General features: G+C 49.1%; 1 protein-coding gene across 1 annotated transcript; it reads right to left on the reverse strand.

Moving 5' to 3' along the window:
• Positions 1–959: 959 nt before the first annotated feature.
• TRIM42 (tripartite motif containing 42) lies at positions 960–18,384 on the reverse strand. The gene is made up of 5 exons (XM_004588348.4): positions 17,933–18,384; positions 14,133–14,830; positions 11,115–11,935; positions 8,530–8,754; positions 960–1,100 (listed from the first exon to the last, which is right to left on the reverse strand). The coding sequence occupies exons 1-5, from the start codon at positions 18,271–18,273 to the stop codon at positions 1,014–1,016; spliced, it is 2,172 nt and encodes a 723-aa protein (XP_004588405.2). The 5' UTR covers positions 18,274–18,384; the 3' UTR covers positions 960–1,013.
• Positions 18,385–18,934: the final 550 nt, after the last annotated feature.

An 18,934-nucleotide genomic window follows, 5' to 3' on the forward strand; every position in this document is an offset into this window, starting at 1 on the left:
AAGGAACAGAAGGCGAAAAACAAACTAGACACGAGGGGTGTAGTGGTGCTTCACGGAGAAGGTGGCTGCCCTAAATGAACATGCAAACGGTAGAGTTTGGACAGGGCTTAGTGAGTGCGAGGCTTTGGGGAGTGTCGTGGTGTCTCCATGTGGAGTGTGGCTTCCACCTGGGCTCACAGGAGACACAGCTGCAGTGGGTTACTGGAAGGCAAGCAGCAGGGTTACAAGCAAGGGTGGGATAGATGCTGCCAAAGCCTCCCCACTTCCTCTTCCTCCCGTCGGCCTGCCCAGGTTGCTTCTTGTAGGAAGGATGGGAACAAACCGAGCCAGCATGGAGTGAATGCTTGACTGTGTCACCCTTAAATGCTTGGTTGGGAAGGACTTCAAGGAGCCATGCCACCTTGGTCCCCACTGACTCTGGGAGTGAGGGAAAAGGCAGGGTAGACGTTCACTCCTTATAGCCCGAGGTGGGCAGACCTCAGCACATACAGTGAAAGCTGTGGGAGGCAGGCTCACATGGGTGCAGTAATTCAGAGAAACCTTCTAACAGCAAAACGGCTGAATGCTGAACCGGAGTTCGCAGGGAGGGAGCGAATGCCCCATCTGTCAGGACCTGCTCAAACAACCACAGCTAAATTGGCCAGCATCAGAGCGGACATCCAGGGATGCCGACTGGGCAAAGTGCTCCAGCATCTAGCAGGAGCTGAATCGCCACTCTATCCAGAATCCCTCTGAATCCTGAGCCCAGGGCTTGCCTCGGCTGACAGGCACTCAGACCCGCTGACGTGCACACAACTGTCATATAAGGAACCAAAAGTAGCCCATGACGTCAAGTCTCTCCTTTAATGAGCTCTCAGGAGACTCCCTTGGGAAAGCCCAGCGGTCCCAGGAACTTTGGTCTGCAACCTCCGTGAAGAAAGTGGTGAGAAAAAAAAATACATCTTGGTGCATCTGTGTAAGTATAATGCGTAACCTGTGTTGCACCTCGGAGGGTGCTGGCTGCTCCGCAGTGCTCAGAAGCGCTTCTGGAGAGCGGATTGGATGTTCTTCAGCAGGCCCCACTTGGCTCGGTTCTTCCCACGCCCGTCTGGCGTTACCACCTGCGATCAGAGGCCAAAAACCGGGACATGAGCCACGCGGGAGATGGCAGTCCCCAGGAGCCCAGGCCAGCGCACCCCGGACACGCCACACCCTACCTCATTTACTCCTTGCCACAGCCACACTTAGCAGATGAGTCCTGTTTATGGGTGACAAAACCTAAGCGCCAAGGACCTGAGACTTTCCCTAGAAATGGCAGCCAGAGTGTGATGAAATTGTGAGTCCGGGAAGGGAGCTTCTGTGACTGAGTGCTGGTGGTGGGAGGAGGGCCAGTTCCCAGGAAGGCTTTACCAGACCCCCTATGGCTACCCCTGGCTCCTGGCACCTGCTCCAACTAGGATATTCAGCTAATGTGTTTGACTTTGTAACTGGGCTGTGAGCATCCTGATCAGGTTGTGGGGGTAGTGACAGTCACTCACTGCTGGCGGTGACTGCCTGGTTATGGTCAAGATTCTTAGGGGCTGCTGCCATGGTACAATAGGCTTATCTTTCATCCTGTACAGGTGTGGGTTTGTGTCCTAGCAGTTCCACTTTCGATCCAGCTCTCAGCTTAAGACCGGGAAAGCACGGAGCATAGTTCAAGTTCCTGGGCTCTGTACCTACATGGGAGACCCAGAAGTTCCTGACACCCAGCTTTGGATCAGCTCAGCTTTGACCACTGAAGCCATTTGGGGAAGGAACCAGCAGATGGAAGACCTTCTCTATCTATCCTTCTCTCTCTGTAAAAACTTCCTTTAAAAAAATGTTCAATGGGCCCGGCGGCGTGGCCTAGCGGCTAAAGTCCTCGCCTTGAAAGCCCCGGGATCCCATATGGGCACCGGTTCCAATCCCGGCAGCCCTGCTTCCCATCCAGCTCCCTGCTTGTGTCCTGGGAAAGCAGTCGAGGACAACCCAAAGCCTTGGGACTCTGCACCCGTGTGGGAGACCTGGAAGAAGTTCCTGACTCCTGGCTTTGGATCGACATAGCACCAGCCGTTGTGCTCACTTGGGGAGTGAATCATCGGATGGAAGATCACTGTCTCTCCTCCTCTCTGTATATCTGACTTTCCAATAAAAATAAAAAAAAATAAATCTTTAAAAAAAACAAATAAATAAAAATGTTCAAAAATGAAGAGTCTTAGAAAAATGCATGCAAGGTGAATAGAACTGTAGCATGTCAACCTGCCTGTTGTTTCTGTTTGCAGCAGGCAGGAAGAGAGCCAACCGCCTGTTCACAGGGAGTGGTCAGGACAGGAAGGGTAGGTGTACTCCATCTAGAAATGTCCTCAGCTCAGCTGTGGCTCCCCACACCCTACCTTGGAAGTGGTGGTTGTCTCAGGCTCCATAGTCTAGCATTCCCCTTCAGCCCTGGACATGTTCACTGTGCTTTAGGGAGGGAAGCTGAGCCCCAGGGCCCCGGAGCCCTGCCTGGCTGGACGTGGACTTGTGGGGTGGGCAGTGCAGAGGAGTGTTTGGACGTAGCACCGAGTCTCTGTGTACAAAGCCTTCCAGCTTTGTGTATTTGTACACACAGAGAAAGGGCAAAACATTTAGATATCTATTAGCATTATGCTCTCTCCCTTTATAAAATTTATCTTTGATTTTAGAGAAAACAGGGCTTCAAGTAAGGTAAAGGTCAAACTGTTCACGTGACTTCAGATGACCTGTAGCTTGGTGAAGGTCATGGGACTCTAGAGACAACGTAAAAATGGCGTAAGACCCACACACAGACCTTCTGGAAGGAACATGGAAGGGGAGCAGTGGAAGGAAGGGCCTAGGAATGACTTGTGAATAATAGAGTTTTGCCTTAAAGTGAAAGTTCTTCAAAGACAAAGCTGTGTGCGACGTGTGAAGCAGTAAGAATTGAGGTGTGCATGCGCGTGTATATGCATGTGCACGTGTGTGTGGACGAGGGTGGAGAGACCAGAGGGCAGAAGAAGCATAACAACCAGAATGTTACAATACTGAAGACTTTAGAACGACAGTTGACACCCCACCTGCGAGCTCAGGTGGCTTTCAATGAATCCTGTTGAGCTAGCAGATAGAAGAGCAAAACCTTCTCAACTCCTTTTATTAGCCTAGTGAAGCACTGATTCCAGAAGCAGATAAAAACACTATAAGGAAGAAACCATGAAGTTCAGTTTACTGATGATCAGATATGCAATTATCCAAACCAAGGAGAGCTGAGCCAAGCCACAATGTTAAAAAACAGCACACCACTGCAGGTTTATTCCATGAATGTAAGTAGGATTTGGCATCAGAAAAATCAATCAAGACAATTCATTTCATTAATAATAGCCTAAAGAAGAAAAAAATCTTACGACTCTCTTATATAGCACAATTAATGAAAGCTGAGCTGTTTATGTACAAGCTCTCAGACACCTGGAATTAGAAGGAACTTTGCCTTAAGAATGTTTATATCTCATTAAAATGGAACAAAAGTGTTACACTCTTCAAACTTGAAGATCAGGAGTGTGATACGTGGCAAAGGTCCCTACAGTTGTGGCTACCAGGTAATGAAGTATCAAGGCTCTGGCCAAATCTGAACGGAAAGAAAAGCGAAAAGAGTTCCAGAGCTTTTAAAGAAAGAGATAAAACCACCATTACTTAGGGAAAAATAAAAGGATTTTTTTTTCGCTAAAGAAGTAAACAGAATCAAGATAGACTGTTAAAAGAGAGCTTTTGAGGTTGGAAAGATTAAGATTAACCTATAGACAGCAATAATCTTTACTCCAAACCAGAAATTCATCACAAAAATAAGTGAAAATATCAAATGACATCTATAGCATCAGTATTGTAGGACATAATGTTTTGATACACATAGTGAAATGATTATTCTGGTCAATAAAATTAGCATAGTCATCATTTCACACCATCACTCTGTTTTGTGTGTGTGGAGAGTCCCTATGGCCCTAACAGGTTTATAATGTACACGCTGTATTAACTGTTGTCTTTACGCTGCATAGCAGATCTCTGAACTCCCTAGTTAAAGCAGGAACATAGGAACCTCTGTAGGACAGACTTAAAACACCCTACTGGAGCACATTGAGATCATTTGAATACTTAGATGTATTCCACAACTGTCAATGGTTTTCCAATTAAAGACTCCAGGCCTTCCTAATTAATTCAATCAGGCTTATCTTTTTAAGTATTTGATTTTCTTCAAATAAACTTCTAGAGAAATTTTAACTGGAGAAATGTTAAGAGAAGAATGGGCCTGCTCGGTTCACATGACACTTCATCAACGCTGAATGAGGCTAAGGCACAGTTGACACCAGTGTGGCACCGCCTCAAGAATAGGAGACCCGTCAGACGCAATAAAGCTTGGAAATGTACCCCAAATGTATGTTAATTTAAGATCCCCATGTGCCTTCACTGTGCAATAAAAGAGAAAAGCAGAGCTTGGGCAATGGCTCAGAGAAGAGTCTCATTAGGCAGTAAAAGAGTTCCTTTCTTCCAAGCACACGAAAGTTAGAGGCATGGATGAGAGACCTAATTTGCAAGGTGCGCCTGTAAATTTAATAAAGGAATTTATAAAAGATTATTTTTGTGGTCCAAACCTAGAGAAGCACTTTTTAAACAAAATTTCAGAAGGTCAGATAATGAAAATCAATTATTTAATACTCAAGAAAATTTCTGCTGTCTCATGAAGTCCACCATGAACAAAGTTAATAGACAAAATGTCAGGAGGCAGAAGATTAGCAAAGCCTCAAGGTATTATCTAGAACATACAAGGACAGCCTGAAAATCAACTAGGAAGAGAGAAATGTAATGGGAAAATGGGCGCTGAGTCTCGACAGGCTACTGACAGAGGGGGTAAGCGTAAAAGCCTCCAGGCATATGGAGCACAAGTGAACACGATGAGAAGAGATCAGTACCCGGCTTGGACAAGTAGCAGATGGCAGGATCCTGCCAAGTGGGGATGGGGCTTAGGATTGGCCCTTGTGAGGGTGCCATAGCTATTCCTTGTGGAATTGTACGTGGGTGCGGTCACATGAAGCCCTCATGGATTCACGAATGAGCAGTTTCACTGATGGTGTAGATGTGATACGGCTGACGAGTGTCCCTTCACCCTCAGATTCATGTGGTAAAGCCTTCACTCCTAAAATCTCAGAACGTCCATGAGGTGAGTTAAAGCAAGGTCACTAGATAGGGCCCGAGGCCAGCCAGACTTGGTCCTACAGAGACACTGGGGGTGCCTCAGCAGAGGAAAGACGCTGTGTGGAGGTGGCTGTGTCCAAGCCAAGAGGCTGGCCTCAGGCCTGTCCAGCAGCCAAGCCTTCCAGCACCTCCATCTCAGACCTCTAACCTCCAGAATCACAAGAACTCAAATCTCTATTGTTCACAACCTCCCAGTCTGTGATATTCTCACACTGCACAAACACCTGGAGAAAACAAGAATCTAGAGAAATTCTGACCCTACGCATGCGCAAGGTGTCCTTGCAAGGCCATTCACTGTGGCAGCAGTGAGGGTCACTTGGGTGTCCCTCCTGGTGGAGCATCTGGTGGTGAACAAATGCACCCAGCAAAGGACGAGGCCTCCTCAACAGTCACGGCTGCAGTGCCCATGAGCCCAGGGGTGAGTCTGAATAATGACACGGGACAAAGGTAAGAAACAAAGACAGACCTGGAGCACAGTGCTGCTCGTGTAAATTAGCGACACATTGAAAGTAACAATACACATCAACTAAGAACACGTAAAAGAAGAAGATGCACACACACTGGAAAAACGGCACAAGAGGGAACACATAAATAAGGCAGAGGTCTTGGACCCAGGCGCTCTTTGTCACACATGTTAAACATTCAGCTGTCTCTGCAGTGGCCTTTGATGTTGTTCTAGAGTGAGGCATCAGAACCCCAAGGCTGAGCCCACCCGGCTGAGACTTGGTGGTATGCGACACGGCACCAAAAAGGATGCTTCCCAGGTTCCCACTCGACTCCCGCCTTGAGTTACGTGGGACCAGACAGCCCCCTTCCCTGGACCTCAGCTTTCTCATCTGTGAAGTGGGGGCAGCAACTTGCCCCTTTCCAGGTGGTTGGATGAGCTAACCTTTAAAAAGTGTCAACAGTTTTCTTGCTACACAGACTGTACTCTGAATACAATCCTATAAAAAACCCAAGAAGTCTTAGGTGACGCAAATCAAATAGAAAGGATATTGTTTCACTTCTTTCACAAGAAGGTGTGTGATGGAAATACTGCATCTTGAATCAGAAATGCTTGTGCTGCCTCCTTGCAGTGTTCAAGTGAATGCTTCACAGTACTGATGCCACAGGAAGAAAAATGCCAATTTTATGGGAGAGAGTTGCATTCAATACTTCCATGAAGCTTTAGAAATGTCATTCAAACACACCATCTTATTTTCATTAGCTATTGAAGCCTTTACTTATGCAAATCATGACAAATGCTAAGGAAACCAATGTCTTGCCTGGCATGCTAATACTGCCACAAAGCAGAGGAAGAATTGAATCTGAAGGAAAAATCCATCCCGCAGCTCCTCAAGTCAGATAAAAATGAAGCTTCCAGAAAACCTCATTAATTAGGGCACTGCTCGTTTGGATGCTGTGTTAAAAAGCAGAGGGACAGGAATGCGCTCCCTGTGTTCCAGAGGGGACATTCATCGCAGAGGCACAATGCGAGGGGCAGGTTCCTGAGTGATGGCATAAAGCACACCACACCAGCAGCCTTCTCATAGTGTTTTGGAATCGCTAATCTTCTCTATCAATTTATTTCTTCCCTCCTTAGATATTCATCTCTTCATTTGTTTGCTCCCGTTCTCACTCATGCATTCATTCGACTAGAAGAGCCAGACTGTTGTGATAAGCATCGAAGGAAAGGAGAGGACACCATGTGAGCTGTGTTCTCAGAGAGCTCACGGTTTATGAGAGACAACAACGCATGTGCCCTAGAAAGGTCCCGGAGGGACTGAGGTGGCGGGCATCACACTCACTGGTCTTACCCACACGTTTCTGTCCCTGACATCTGAAAAATGACCTAAAAGATCATACCAGCATGAGGCATCTTTAATGGATAGGGTATTTCCGAGGTTAAATGGTGGCTGAGAAGATGGAATATGGAAGGAAAGCCAGTGTCAAGAGGAAGAGCCATGGGGCATTCCCTGCTCCCAAGAGAGGGATGAGGTCTCTGGGGGTCACTGACCCCCAGGCTGGGGTAGGGCAGAAGGAGTGGCTACTGGGATTTCTTATCCCACTTCCTTCTGATGGGGTGTACTGACGTGTGTGTGTGTGTGTGTGTGTGTGTGTGTGTGTGTGTGTTCATCCTGGGCTCTGGAGGAGAGCACGACCCTGCACCTGGACATCAGAATGCAGCTGCCCACACCAGGAGCCCCACTTCCAGAAATTGGTGCATAGCATGGTCGTTCCTCAGCCTGCCTCCCACTGGTCCCTTATGAGTGGAGGGAATGACCACTGCATTCTTTCAAACATTTGAGCAAGGGGCCATAGAGTGCCATTAGGGTCAGATACCCGAAGCTCACACGAGATTTGGCCATGGTGACCCAAGGGAGTGCATAGCACACTGAGCTTAGGAGAGCAGAAAGGAAGGGTTCCCTGAGAAGGGTGCAGATTCAGTGAGATGAAGGGATAGAAGAAGAGGGAGATGAAGAGTGACTGATGATGCTCCAACTCCTAGGGGCACTGTCCTGGAAAAGGTCTCAGGAGACCGCTCTCTCTCTGTCAAGTACATTTCCTCCTCTCAAAAGATGAAACGAATAATTGTCCTTTTTTCACTCCTAAAGTCCCTGATTAAGCCATGATCTACTGTGATTGCAAAGAGCGCCATCATGTTGGCAGCAGGGCAGCTCTGGGAAGTCTGGATCTCTTCTCTCTTATTTTAATACCAATAAAGTTACACTCATAAATGTGGGTCCCTTGGGAACATCTCAGGGCAACGGGAATCATGGGTTCTCCTTCTGTGGAGCCCACCCTGGCCCTGCCCCAACGTTGTTCTCTGCCTTTCCGATAAGCAGCAAACACATATGTAAGCAGGACTTCAATATCACAAGGAGGTACACTAAAAAATTACTCATTGCTTGCCAGAAACTCAAACGTACCTAGATACCACACATTTTAGCTGCCAAATCTGGCACCCTATCCTGTCCTTGCCTGGGGACAGAAGCACTTTTAATCTTTCTCACAGAAGTATTTCTTATTCTTCCCACCCTAGTGGGACCATGAAGGCAGGGCTTCAACTTTACTTTCCCCTCTGAAACTCTGCATCCCAACACAATGCCTGCAACAAATGGTCTCAGAATCTGTCAGAACTAGCAACTCTCAGGCATCGTTTAGAACACCTGGCCTCCTTGTCCTTACATGAGATTTTTTGACCTCAGAGGGATGAGTCCCACCAGAAGTTCTGCAATCATGTGGCCATACCAATGGAGCCTCATGCGGAAGCTGCAGGGAATGCTGGGTGGAGAGGCGGGCACACTGTACCTTGCATATGTCACTCCACTGCCCGGGGCCATTGTCGTTGATGGCTCTCACTTTGAACAGGTATTCGGTGTTTGGGGTCAAGTTGTGCAGCTCCAGGTTTTGCTGCATTATGTCTCGAATCTGTCCACAGAGCTCTGTGCATACATTGTTGGAAGGAGTCGTGACGAGTTCATAGAATTCCATCTCAAAAGAGTCCACGTCCTCCGTGGGGCATGTCCAGTAAACCTATGGAGGGAAGGGACACAGCAGGTGAAGCCAGTGGACATCACTTGGCTCCTCCCTCTGCAGATGGAGTTGACCCTTGTGTGGTGAGTTTGAGCTGAATCCTTGTCCAGGGGTGATGAGGACTTGGGATCAGGCAGACTTCGCAATGAGGGTTGGCATGATGCTTGGTGTGACTGTCAAGAGCAGCATGCTCCGCTGGGCTCTGTGGCTGCCCTTCACCTGTGCCACCAACGCAACCAGTATGCACCGGGTTCTGCCTCATGCCAGCCTCACCGTGACCTGGCAGATAGATTCTCATTATTCTGTTTGGTAGACTCAGAAAGAGTACACTTTGGTAAACTTCAACCGAACCACTGGACACTAGATGTTGACAAATTTGTCTATTCCACCCTTTTGTGTTACACAGAAGGAAATGGAATTCAGACACACTGAAGAAATGTGTCTCATGCTGGAGAATCTATGTTCACATTCAAAACGTAATCAGCTCCTGGGAAGAGATTTAACAACTGCCAATTAGTAGATGTAGCTGCTAAATCAGTTTGTAAAGCAGCAGAAATTAACTTGTCTTTTTCTGCCTATTAAAACAAACACACTTATTTATGATTTTTTACTTGGACAATATAGAAAAAAGTATAAGGGAAAAAAGTAAACATCTCACAATCTATTGGATTCATTATTATTTCCTTTGAGCTTTGGAATACAAACACAAAGTTCATATAATATGGATTATGTTGCTTTTATTTTTGCTTTTTCACTTATATTGTATTTATTTTCCATATCATTAAAAATCCAGTAAAGCAATATCTTTGAAAACTGCCCTCTAATAAGTTAATCTTTATATAGTTGAACATTTAGATTATTTCTAATTTTATGCTCTAATAAATAAATGCTGGAATGAACTCCTTTGGGCATGTATCTTCATCTGAATTTTTAATCATTTTCTTGGAATGGACTTGTAGAGTTAAAAAAATTTCCAGGACTTTCACAAAACAAGTTAACAAATTATAAAACTATAGGAACCTTAAAAAAAAACCTATAGCAACATTCTCAATGGCCGGTATCAACAAAGGCTTAGGGTTGTGCATGACTGAGCCCAGAGATACCTCGTGGCCCCTTTTCTGGAGCTTTCCAAGGGATGACGAACAGGTGACATGAAGTGACTTGTTCCCCAAGTCCAAATTTGGAGTAGAGACCACCAGTCCTTACACCACATACTAAGCTCTGGCTAACCTTCCAAGGGTCTGAGTTGATAGGTGACACCTGCTGCCAGCCCCGAGCCAATGGCACACACATTTGCATCTCCTAGAGATGAGTTCACCTGCCTGCTTCAGTGTATCGCGTATGTGAAGTGCAGGGACCCTGCTCCATCTCCAGCCCATGGGAGGTTCTTGGTGTCTGTGACACAGAGGTTTTCAAAGTTTTCAAGGGAAATGGACTTGTGGAAAAACAGGCCACCACCACCACCACCAGCAGCAGCAAAAAAACGCTGCATCAATTTCAAACCTTTTGGCACCAAAGTGAACTCAAATCTTGTAAATTTCATTTCTCTATGAACTTTCAAAGTTCCTTCATACTTCTCCATTTTCCTGACACATCATGTTCTAGGTGTCTAAATCTACCATGGTATTTCAACTGGAAAAATGGAGTGAAAAGATGTTTATTTTTGTTGTAAATTCGTTTGAAATCCATGCATGTTTTCGTGATCCATCTTTTTCATGAACATTTTGAAGATCCCTTTAAAACTTGATCTGTGTCAGGCCTTCAGTTAGACTGCTGCTACTACAGGTGTGGAGTCTGCAGACAGCAGCATTGTGCTCCATCATAGACATCCCCTCAGGAAATACTGCATTCATCAAGTAAAATCTTTGAGGTAGTTTGGTTTACAACCTGGGTTTTCTTTCAGTAGATAAACTGGCTTTGGAGTGGGGATAAGGCTACCTAGGCTTTAACTAGACACTGTTGGGTTTAAGCCAATCATGAGGGTTACTTTAAGTTTCAAAATTTACACCTTTTTAAAAGACTGACTCCAAAGAAACCAAAGGGGCAGGTCTGAGTGACCAGAACCTAGAGGCCCAAGAGGAGGTGCTAGCTGTCCTGACTACCACCTTTGTTCTGTGCACCAAAACCTCCCACCACCTGCATGGGCCCAGAGCCCTTTGGGTCTGTAACATCCTCACCTTAGCAGCTCTGGGGCACACCAGTGTCTGTGTGTACCAGAACCTCCCACCACCCACATGGGTCCGAGCCTTTGGGTCTGTAACCTCCTCACCTTAGCAGCTCTGGGGTACACCAGTGTCTGTGTGTACCAGAACCTCCCACCACCACATGGGCCCCAGCCTTTGGGTCTGTAACCTCCTCACCTTAGCAGCTCTGGGGTACACCAGTGTCTGGTAGATCACAATTGGGCCTGGGGTCTTGACGGAGGTATCGTTGCATGAGTACCAGTTGTGGAAGCTGTTGCTGGTCTCTACGGGCTGGCTTTCTGCTGCGGCACTCCAGTAGCTGTACAGGCCTTCTGGGGGCTTGGCAGGTGCAGCCGACTGGGCTCTCCCATAGGCCTCCAAGCCCACCTTAGGCTTCTCACCGGTGGCACTGAAGGACAGCAAGGAGGAGCTCCTCTGGTGTAACTGCTGGTCCCCGAAGCTGTGTGTGCTGAACGTGACCTTCCTGGCAATCATCATTTCCGAACGCATGCGGTATGGGGAGGGCAGCGAGTCCCCTGAGGAGCAGGCTTTCCTGGGTCCTGTGGGGAAGAGCTCGTGAATGGCGCTGGAGAGCTCAGCAAAGTCCAGGGGCATGCAGTGCAGCGAGTGCAGCCGCAGGTGAGGGTCAGGCCTGTAGGTGCTCTGGATGCCGTCCTCGATTTGGTCCACCAGGATCTTGGCCGACTGCAGGAATGCCACTTGGCCTGTCTCCTTCAGGGCTTCCTTGGAGTAAGCGATGAGGCCGTCCATTTCGTTGACCTTCAAGGTCGTGACGTGCACGTACTTTTCGATCTCCTTCTGCCTGGACACCTCCAGGTTCTCTATCTGCTCCATGATGGCTTTCTCCTTCTCCTGCAGGATGCTTCGCAGCTTGAGAAACCCGCTGCGGATCTCTTTTCGCTTCGCCTCCTTATCAGCTTTGAAGCTGTTTTTTAAAATATTGAATTCCATGAGGTCATTATCAATTTCATATCGGACTGCAAAACAACCAAGTTAGTTACTGTTAACATTTTCATCTCCCCAGATATCAAAGCCACGGCAAGCTCTAAAATTGCATTGACCTCCAGGGAGTGAGTGGAGAGAGAGGGGAGAGGCACTGCACCTAAGCTGAAACGGGCAAGATGGGTTACAACACGAACTTGGCCTCCCTGAGAATACCGCTCCTTCTTGGCTAGGACCAGCCATTCTTCCCTGTCACATTCCTAGCTGGTGAGAGCATCACCTCTCGCCCTGGTGCTGAAGTTGCAAGTTCAAGCTACACTTTGCTTCTCTGCAAGGTGGAATTCAGAGGAGGTGCAGTCACCTGGTGACTTGCAGAAAGCTGAGTGTCTGCAGCGGGAGGAGAAAGAAGTGGATTGCTGATGATCACTTCTAAATGCTGCCTTGCCTCATTGCCAAGAATCCTGCCACAGACAGCAATGTCCTTCACTGGGCAAGGTCCCTGGTCCTGCAAAGGAGCCTTGTCTGTGCCATGGCTTAGTGATGCTCCTTTCCTGTTCAAGACAGGTTTTGCTGTCCTACTTCAAGGAACTGACTCATCCTGCACCCTGTCATGCGGCGCTTGGTTCACCTGACCAGTCATTCGACTGATGTTTTCCGGACTGCTGTTGTGTCCGGACCACAGGCCTTTCTGGGCACTAGGAATACAGAAATGAAGGAAGGAATGAGCATGGGTGGAGCCTGGGCTGTGATGTGGGCACCAGGTCTTGTCCCAGCTGCTCCACTTGCCCTCTGGCTGCCTCTGGCTTTACAGCCAGGAAGGCAGTGGAGGATGACTCCAGCACTGGTACTCAGACTGGACACCTGGAGGAACCTCCTAGCTCCTGGCTCCATCTATTGAGGAGTGAACCAGCTGATAAAAATCTTCCCCTCTGTTTTTGTTTCTCACTGTGAATCTACTTTCCAAATAAAATAAATAAATCTTTGAAAATCAAGGGCAGGGTCACTGCCTTTTTATATTTAGTTTGAAATATCATCCTGGTCCCACGGGAGCCTGGGCTTCCATGAGTGGTGGTCATAAGCAAAACAAACTCTATAACCAGGCCATGAGGGCAGGCCCCCTGAGGCCCTGGGCTGCCGTCATGACCAAGTGTCTAGAGGTGAGCCAGGAGTGTTCACTGAGAGAGTGATGTTCTTTGCTTGTTTTCTGAGCTCTCTGGGGTGAATGCCCACCTCCCTGAAGCCCCCTTCCCTCTGCCCGTGTCTCCCTCACCTGACTCACAAACGAAGAGGCAAAGAGGTAAAGGCAGAGGGGAAATGTCTGTCTAGGCGGTGATCAGAGGTGCCGAGAAGCGCTGCCTGCCTTTTAAATGCAAGCCCGACTGTGGCTGACGGCAGCAGAAAGTGCACGTTGGCATCAACTTTTCATCCCGCACGTCTCCTCCCACAAAGGTGCTGGGGTGGGAAACTCCTGATTCTGCCTGCGGTTGCTGAGCTTGCATTGGTTAAGGCCTGAACGGCGGGATGAAACTTCTTAAAGGAAGCCAGGAGCAGGCCAGAGGCACCTGCATGCCCAGGCCGGACACAGAGGACAGTTTGGTAAGAGCTGGTCTTACAGAAAAATCTCACCAGGGCCTCTTTCAGGCAGCGTGAGGGTGCTTCAAAGCACTCACGGAAAAGTGAAATTAAAAGATAAATTTATTTTGGTGGCAAAAATTAAAAATCATGCTTCACTTTAAAAAATATGCACTTACATGAGCTTTTGGAAAACTTGCCTCAAATTAGAAATAATCTAGTAAACACATACCAGGGACAAGATCCACATATGAATATTTAAGTCTTATCCTATGCTGCATAGAGCTTCCTAAGCAGAAAGGAAACAGGCTCAGCCAGCCACACAGCTAATTGACAGAAGTAAGACCCTGTTTCCAACCCTAACACCAAGCCTGTGCTCCTGGCCTTCGTGCTACGCTTGCGTTCGAGCAAGACAAGCCTGCCGGAACAAGACACACCTGGCGGAGCAAGACACACCTGGCGGAGCAAGACACACCTGCTGGAACAAGACATACCTGCCGGAACATGACACACCTGCCAGAGCAAGACACACCTGCCGGAGCAAGGTGCGCAGAGGCCAAGCAGCTGCAGGGTGGCGCGGCATCACCAGACGGTGCTGGGGCTCGCACTAAACTGACTCCCCGACCCCCTCCCAGGCCAAGCAGCACAAGAGGCCAGCACCTGCTTTGAACTTGGCGATGGCGCTGAAGAGCGCGGCAGCCCTCTCGGAGCAGGCGTCAATGAGGCCGATGGTGTCGTGGCCACTGTGGAACGCGATCTTGCAGAAGGTGCAGAGCAGCTCGTTGTCGTTGCGGCAGTACTCGCTGATGCGGCTGGAAGGGTGGTGGATGCAGACCTTTTCGTCCTGATCCTCGGGACTGGTGTCCACGAAGACGTGGTCCTGCATGGTCACGTCCGAGTGGAAGGCCTTGAGGCAGTCGTTGCACAGGTTGAGGCGGCAGGTGATGCAGCGTTTATAGGCAATGCGCCGCTTGCGGCACACCTGGCAGAGGACCGGCCCGGAGGAGCGATCGAAGCGCCACTTGAGGTAGCCGTGCTCCTGCATGTAGCGCTTGGTGAGGCGGCCGCGCAGGTAGTTCTCGGGCAGCTGCATCCTGTGGCTGTAGGGCATGCAGTGTGAGCGGTTGCACACGGGACAGATGAGAATGAAGAAGTTCTCGGTGACCTCAGCGCGCTTCTGCAGGTGCCGCAGGCACTTCTCGCACAGGCTGTGGTTGCAGGGCAGCATGAAGGAGTGCAGGCGCAGCCGGTTGCACATGGGGCAGGTGAGGTGATCCACCAGGTTGCTGTTGGCTGGCACGGACTTCAGCTCATCCACCTGGGTGTCGCTGCTCCCAATGCGCAGCGCGGCCTTGGAGCTGAAGGGGAAAGCCAACAGCGGGCATCAGAGGACAGGCTGAGAGCTGGCAACTCAGAGAGGGTTCTTGGGTCCTCACCACGGCAGCACGGACTCTACACCTGCCGCCACCTCCTCCGAGCTGGGTGGCATTAGCTAGAGTTGGTACCCTCTCTCTGCCAGGTTCCGCTACACCTTGAAGTCTGTTGAGGGAATCCTTGTGCCCGAACATAGCAGGCACATGGAGTGCCTGTCAGGCTGGCCTGATGCTGTCTCCTAGACTTGGGGGCTCTGCTGGACATGGGTAACGTGACAGCACCAACATCTGGGTGGGGATGGTCAGAGCAGATGACCAAGCCACCTGCTGGTGACACTGAGAACTTAGAGACACCATCCAAACGTGGTGTGCCACACACCTGTCTGGCCTGGCAAGTGGGTGGGGCTGTTGCCTTTTACAGTTTTATTTTATTTTAGTTTAGTTTAATTTTAATTTATTTTACTTTATTTTTATTTTTAATTTATTTCCCAATTGCAGTTTAGGCCTGCAGTCTAGAGTGGATTACTTTAAATACCCAATAGATTTACCTTTACCCCATCTCCTCACCTAACAACCCAAATCCTGTAGTAATCACTGTTCTCATTTGTTTCAGGGGATAAATAAAGCCACTCTCGTCCAGCTACAGGTGTGTTCTCAGCAGCATTTGCCTGGGAGGCATTGCACTGCCTTATTGTGCTGTGTAGAATGGGATGCAGAGAGGTGGGGTGTGTCCGCTCAACAGGCCAGGAGGGCCACTGGCAAGCCATGCCCAGAGGCCGAGTGAGGACCGCCAGACCCTGTAGGGATGTGCCGATGAGGGAAGGTATGGCTTTAGACTCAAGCTTTGCGATGCTTCTCACCGTATCTCCCCCAGCCTTCCTGCTTGTAAATCAAGCATCCATGCAACTTTCCTAGAAGTCTCTCGTAGTATGAATGAGCGACTGCAAATGCTTGGCTGATAGCACAGTCTGTCTCAGATAAACACAGCCACGGCTAAAGTACTGGCCAGCTCATGCCCACAGCAGAAGGCACAGTCACAGTGCAACAAAGTAGTGGTCACGTCCACGAAAAGTGTGTTTCCACCAGTGTGTGTGTGTGTGTGTGTGTGTGTGTGTGACATCATCATCATCTCTCATGCCTGAGACTGATTTCAAATATTTCATTACGGGGTCAGTGACGTGGCATAGTGGGTAAGGCTGCCACCTTCAATGCCAGCATTCTTTATGGGTGCTGGTTCGAGACCCAGCTGCTCCACTTTCAACAAAGTGCCCTACTCATGCAGTGGGAAAGCAGGATGACCCAAGTAGAGGATGGCCCAAGTGTTTGGGCGCCTGCGCCTACATGGGAGACCAGGAAGAAGCTCCTGGCTCGCCTCTGGATACTGTTGCCATTGGGAGAGTGAACCAACGAATGAAAGATCTCTCTCTCTCTCTCTAACTCTGTTTTTCGAATAATGGTAGTGATAACAACAACAATTATAAATATTTTAAAAACCAGAAAACTCATGTATTTCATTGTAAGACATGTGGATGAAATCAAAGCGTGCCTGTCAAAATCAAGTGTGTGATCTGAGACACTACAATCGGGGTTAAAGCAGTTTCTGAAAATAAGTAACTCGCCTCTGGGCAGGGAGCTGTTAGCAGATACACCATGCCTGGCTGTTTCATTAGGAATGTCTGGACACGGCTCCTGCCTTATGGCTGTGTGTTCCATCTGCTTTGGCCTTTCTGCTTTCCTTCTAGGACTGTCCCTGTCTCCTTCTCCACCCTCGGTCAGCGGCCTGGGTCTCAGAGCCAGGCCTTCTGGGCTTGCGTCTGTAATCCCTGGGCTCCTCGAGCACGAAGGGCCTTGGATGGAAAGGCCCCGGTATTCTTCCAGGACCAAGTCACCAAGCACTTCATGGATGTTACAGGGTTCTTCCCTGGTTCCCACTAGACCTTTGCTCACACAATTGCTGCTCCAGGCTTGCTGGCCTTCAGACTTGCTTCTCATGGTTCTGCTTTTCCTCTTGGAAGCTGAATAAGTCTGCCGTTACTAGCCCAGGTTCCTCTCTTGGGTGACAAAGTTTGGCTGCTTGATGGAGATGTTCAATTACTGCCCCAAATGAGTCCTGGGGACCTGAAGGGTCACGACCTCTCTATGGGAAAGATGGCAAAGGTCATGGGCTTGCATGGTGTGGATATAGGTCAGGGTCAATGGTGGTCCCTGGACAGTCTTACCTTTCCAGTCAATACTGCTTATATCAAGAATTCATAGTAAAAAGAGGAAGCACAATTTATATTTTCATACTACCCATCAGGTTACAGAGCACATAAAAAAGGGTCTTCAACAAACTCAGGGAAAATGCAGACCATGAAAACTTTGCATGGTGTTTGCACCCAAATAAACTCCTGTTGGAATGTGTCATCCACGAACTTCTTGGAGGGCCTGCATGTTATCAGCCGCCACAGGACTTCTCTGTCTCGCAGTCCAACACTTCGGAGCTGAAAGCATGGCTTGTGGGTTCGGATCCTAGCTTTGCCTCTTATTTGCTGAGTGATTCTGTTTGGCTCAACCTCACAAAAGCTCCATTGCCTCAGGAGTACAGTGGGCTTAGGGGACAGTGGGCTTAGGGGACAGGGGCCCCGGGCAGGCAACACCTGTTGAGTGGCTTCTGCACGAATTAGCTATTCATGCTTTGCACACATGAGAGAGTTGGGCTTAAGTCCCATATTTAGTAGATTTTCAGTTTGGAAGTTAGGGTCTATACATGTTTAGTACACAAGGATCCTCTGAACAACTCCATGTGGTAAACAGCCATATGGTAAAATATGGTTACCATATTTTACATGGATAAATGAACCCAGGGTTTGCTGTCTACCTGAGGGCCACGGCCCCTCCCCTCTTCCCTTTGCCGGTGAGGAGTTCCCACTCCTCCCAACCAGTGTGGCCCCGTGTCAGACGCCCGCTGCCCCCTCACACCCCTTCCCCATTGCCAGTGAGGAGTTCAGTGTGGCCCCGTGTCAGACGCCCGCTGCCCCCTCACACCCCTTCCCCATTGCCGGTGAGGAGTTCAGTGTGGCCCCGTGTCAGACGCCGGTCACTTACGAGGTGCGGATGCTCTTGAGTCGGCCCTTACGGAATGTGATGGTGGCATTGCGGCAGCAGCGGCTCTCGTAGTAGTAGCACTGGAGGTTGCTGCTGGTCGTGCAGCAGCACTTGCAGTTGGGGTCGTTGGCCCAGGAGCAGCAGCACCAGTGGCAGTTGGGGTTGTCAGAGCAGGTGCAGTGACAGCACTGGCAGTTGCGCTCGTCCTTGTAGGGGCAAGGGAAGCAGGTGCAGTTGCGCTCCGAGGTGAAGATGAACTTGCAGCAGAGACAGGAGCATAACTGAGGACAACACCTCTGCCACGTGCAGCATGGGGAGCAGACACACATAGCCGTCTCCATGGCCCCTACATGATTGTCGCCCCCCCGGATAGCAATGTCTCCTCTACCAGGTCCCTGCTTCGGGGGCCCTCCTCCCCCACCCAGCCCCTGTGAGGGTGCACAAAGTTGACTGTTAAGGTGGGGTCCTTGCCAGGGAGCTCAGTCTGAGGACATTTGCTTATGTCACAATCCCTGTCTGCCTGCCATGCCTCACCAGGGAGGAGGCAGGCCAGATCTCTGGAGTGGCAGCAGGTGGCAGCAGGTGAGAGGCTGATACTCTGTACTTCCAAGGGGAGCTGTCCCTTGTCGCTTTTGTGGGCATGAGGCAGGTTTCAGAAGCTGTTTCTTCTGCTGTGGTTCTTGCTGCAGCCTGGGCAGGCTGCCGTCAGGGAATGTCTTCACAGGCTCAGAAGGCTGGCTGTGACTACCTGGAGAGGCAGCTTGAGCCAATGTCTCTCTCACCTTTTTAAGCACGGACAGTACTCCTTACTTGGAGGATGAAGTGCAGTGTTTACGAATAACAGCAAGGCCACGTTTAAGGAGGTGCCACCATTGGTGGAGAGAAGTAAGTAGGAGATGTACATTCACTTAAACACTTCTTCTGCAGTCATGGATTTTGTCAATCATGGCAAAGTTATTGCTCTTTCATGAGGTTTTGTGGGACATTCTGGATGCTTTTCGG

Source organism: Ochotona princeps, chromosome 30 (assembly GCF_030435755.1).
Source record: "Ochotona princeps isolate mOchPri1 chromosome 30, mOchPri1.hap1, whole genome shotgun sequence".
NCBI classification, from domain to species: domain Eukaryota; kingdom Metazoa; phylum Chordata; class Mammalia; order Lagomorpha; family Ochotonidae; genus Ochotona; species Ochotona princeps.

Bases quoted from the DNA above. Each gene is read 5' to 3' on its own strand.
- TRIM42 (XM_004588348.4), bottom strand. From the start codon at position 18,273: ATGGAGACGGCTATGTGTGTCTGCTCCCCATGCTGCACGTGGCAGAGG. The intron at 11,936-14,132 runs GTGCTGGCCTCT...GTTGTTTTGCAG, and splicing joins CATCGCCAAGTTCAAAGCAG to TCCGATATGAAATTGATAAT. The intron at 1,101-8,529 runs GTACAGTGTGCC...CTCTGATCGCAG, and splicing joins AGTGGAGTGACATATGCAAG to GTGGTAACGCCAGACGGGCG.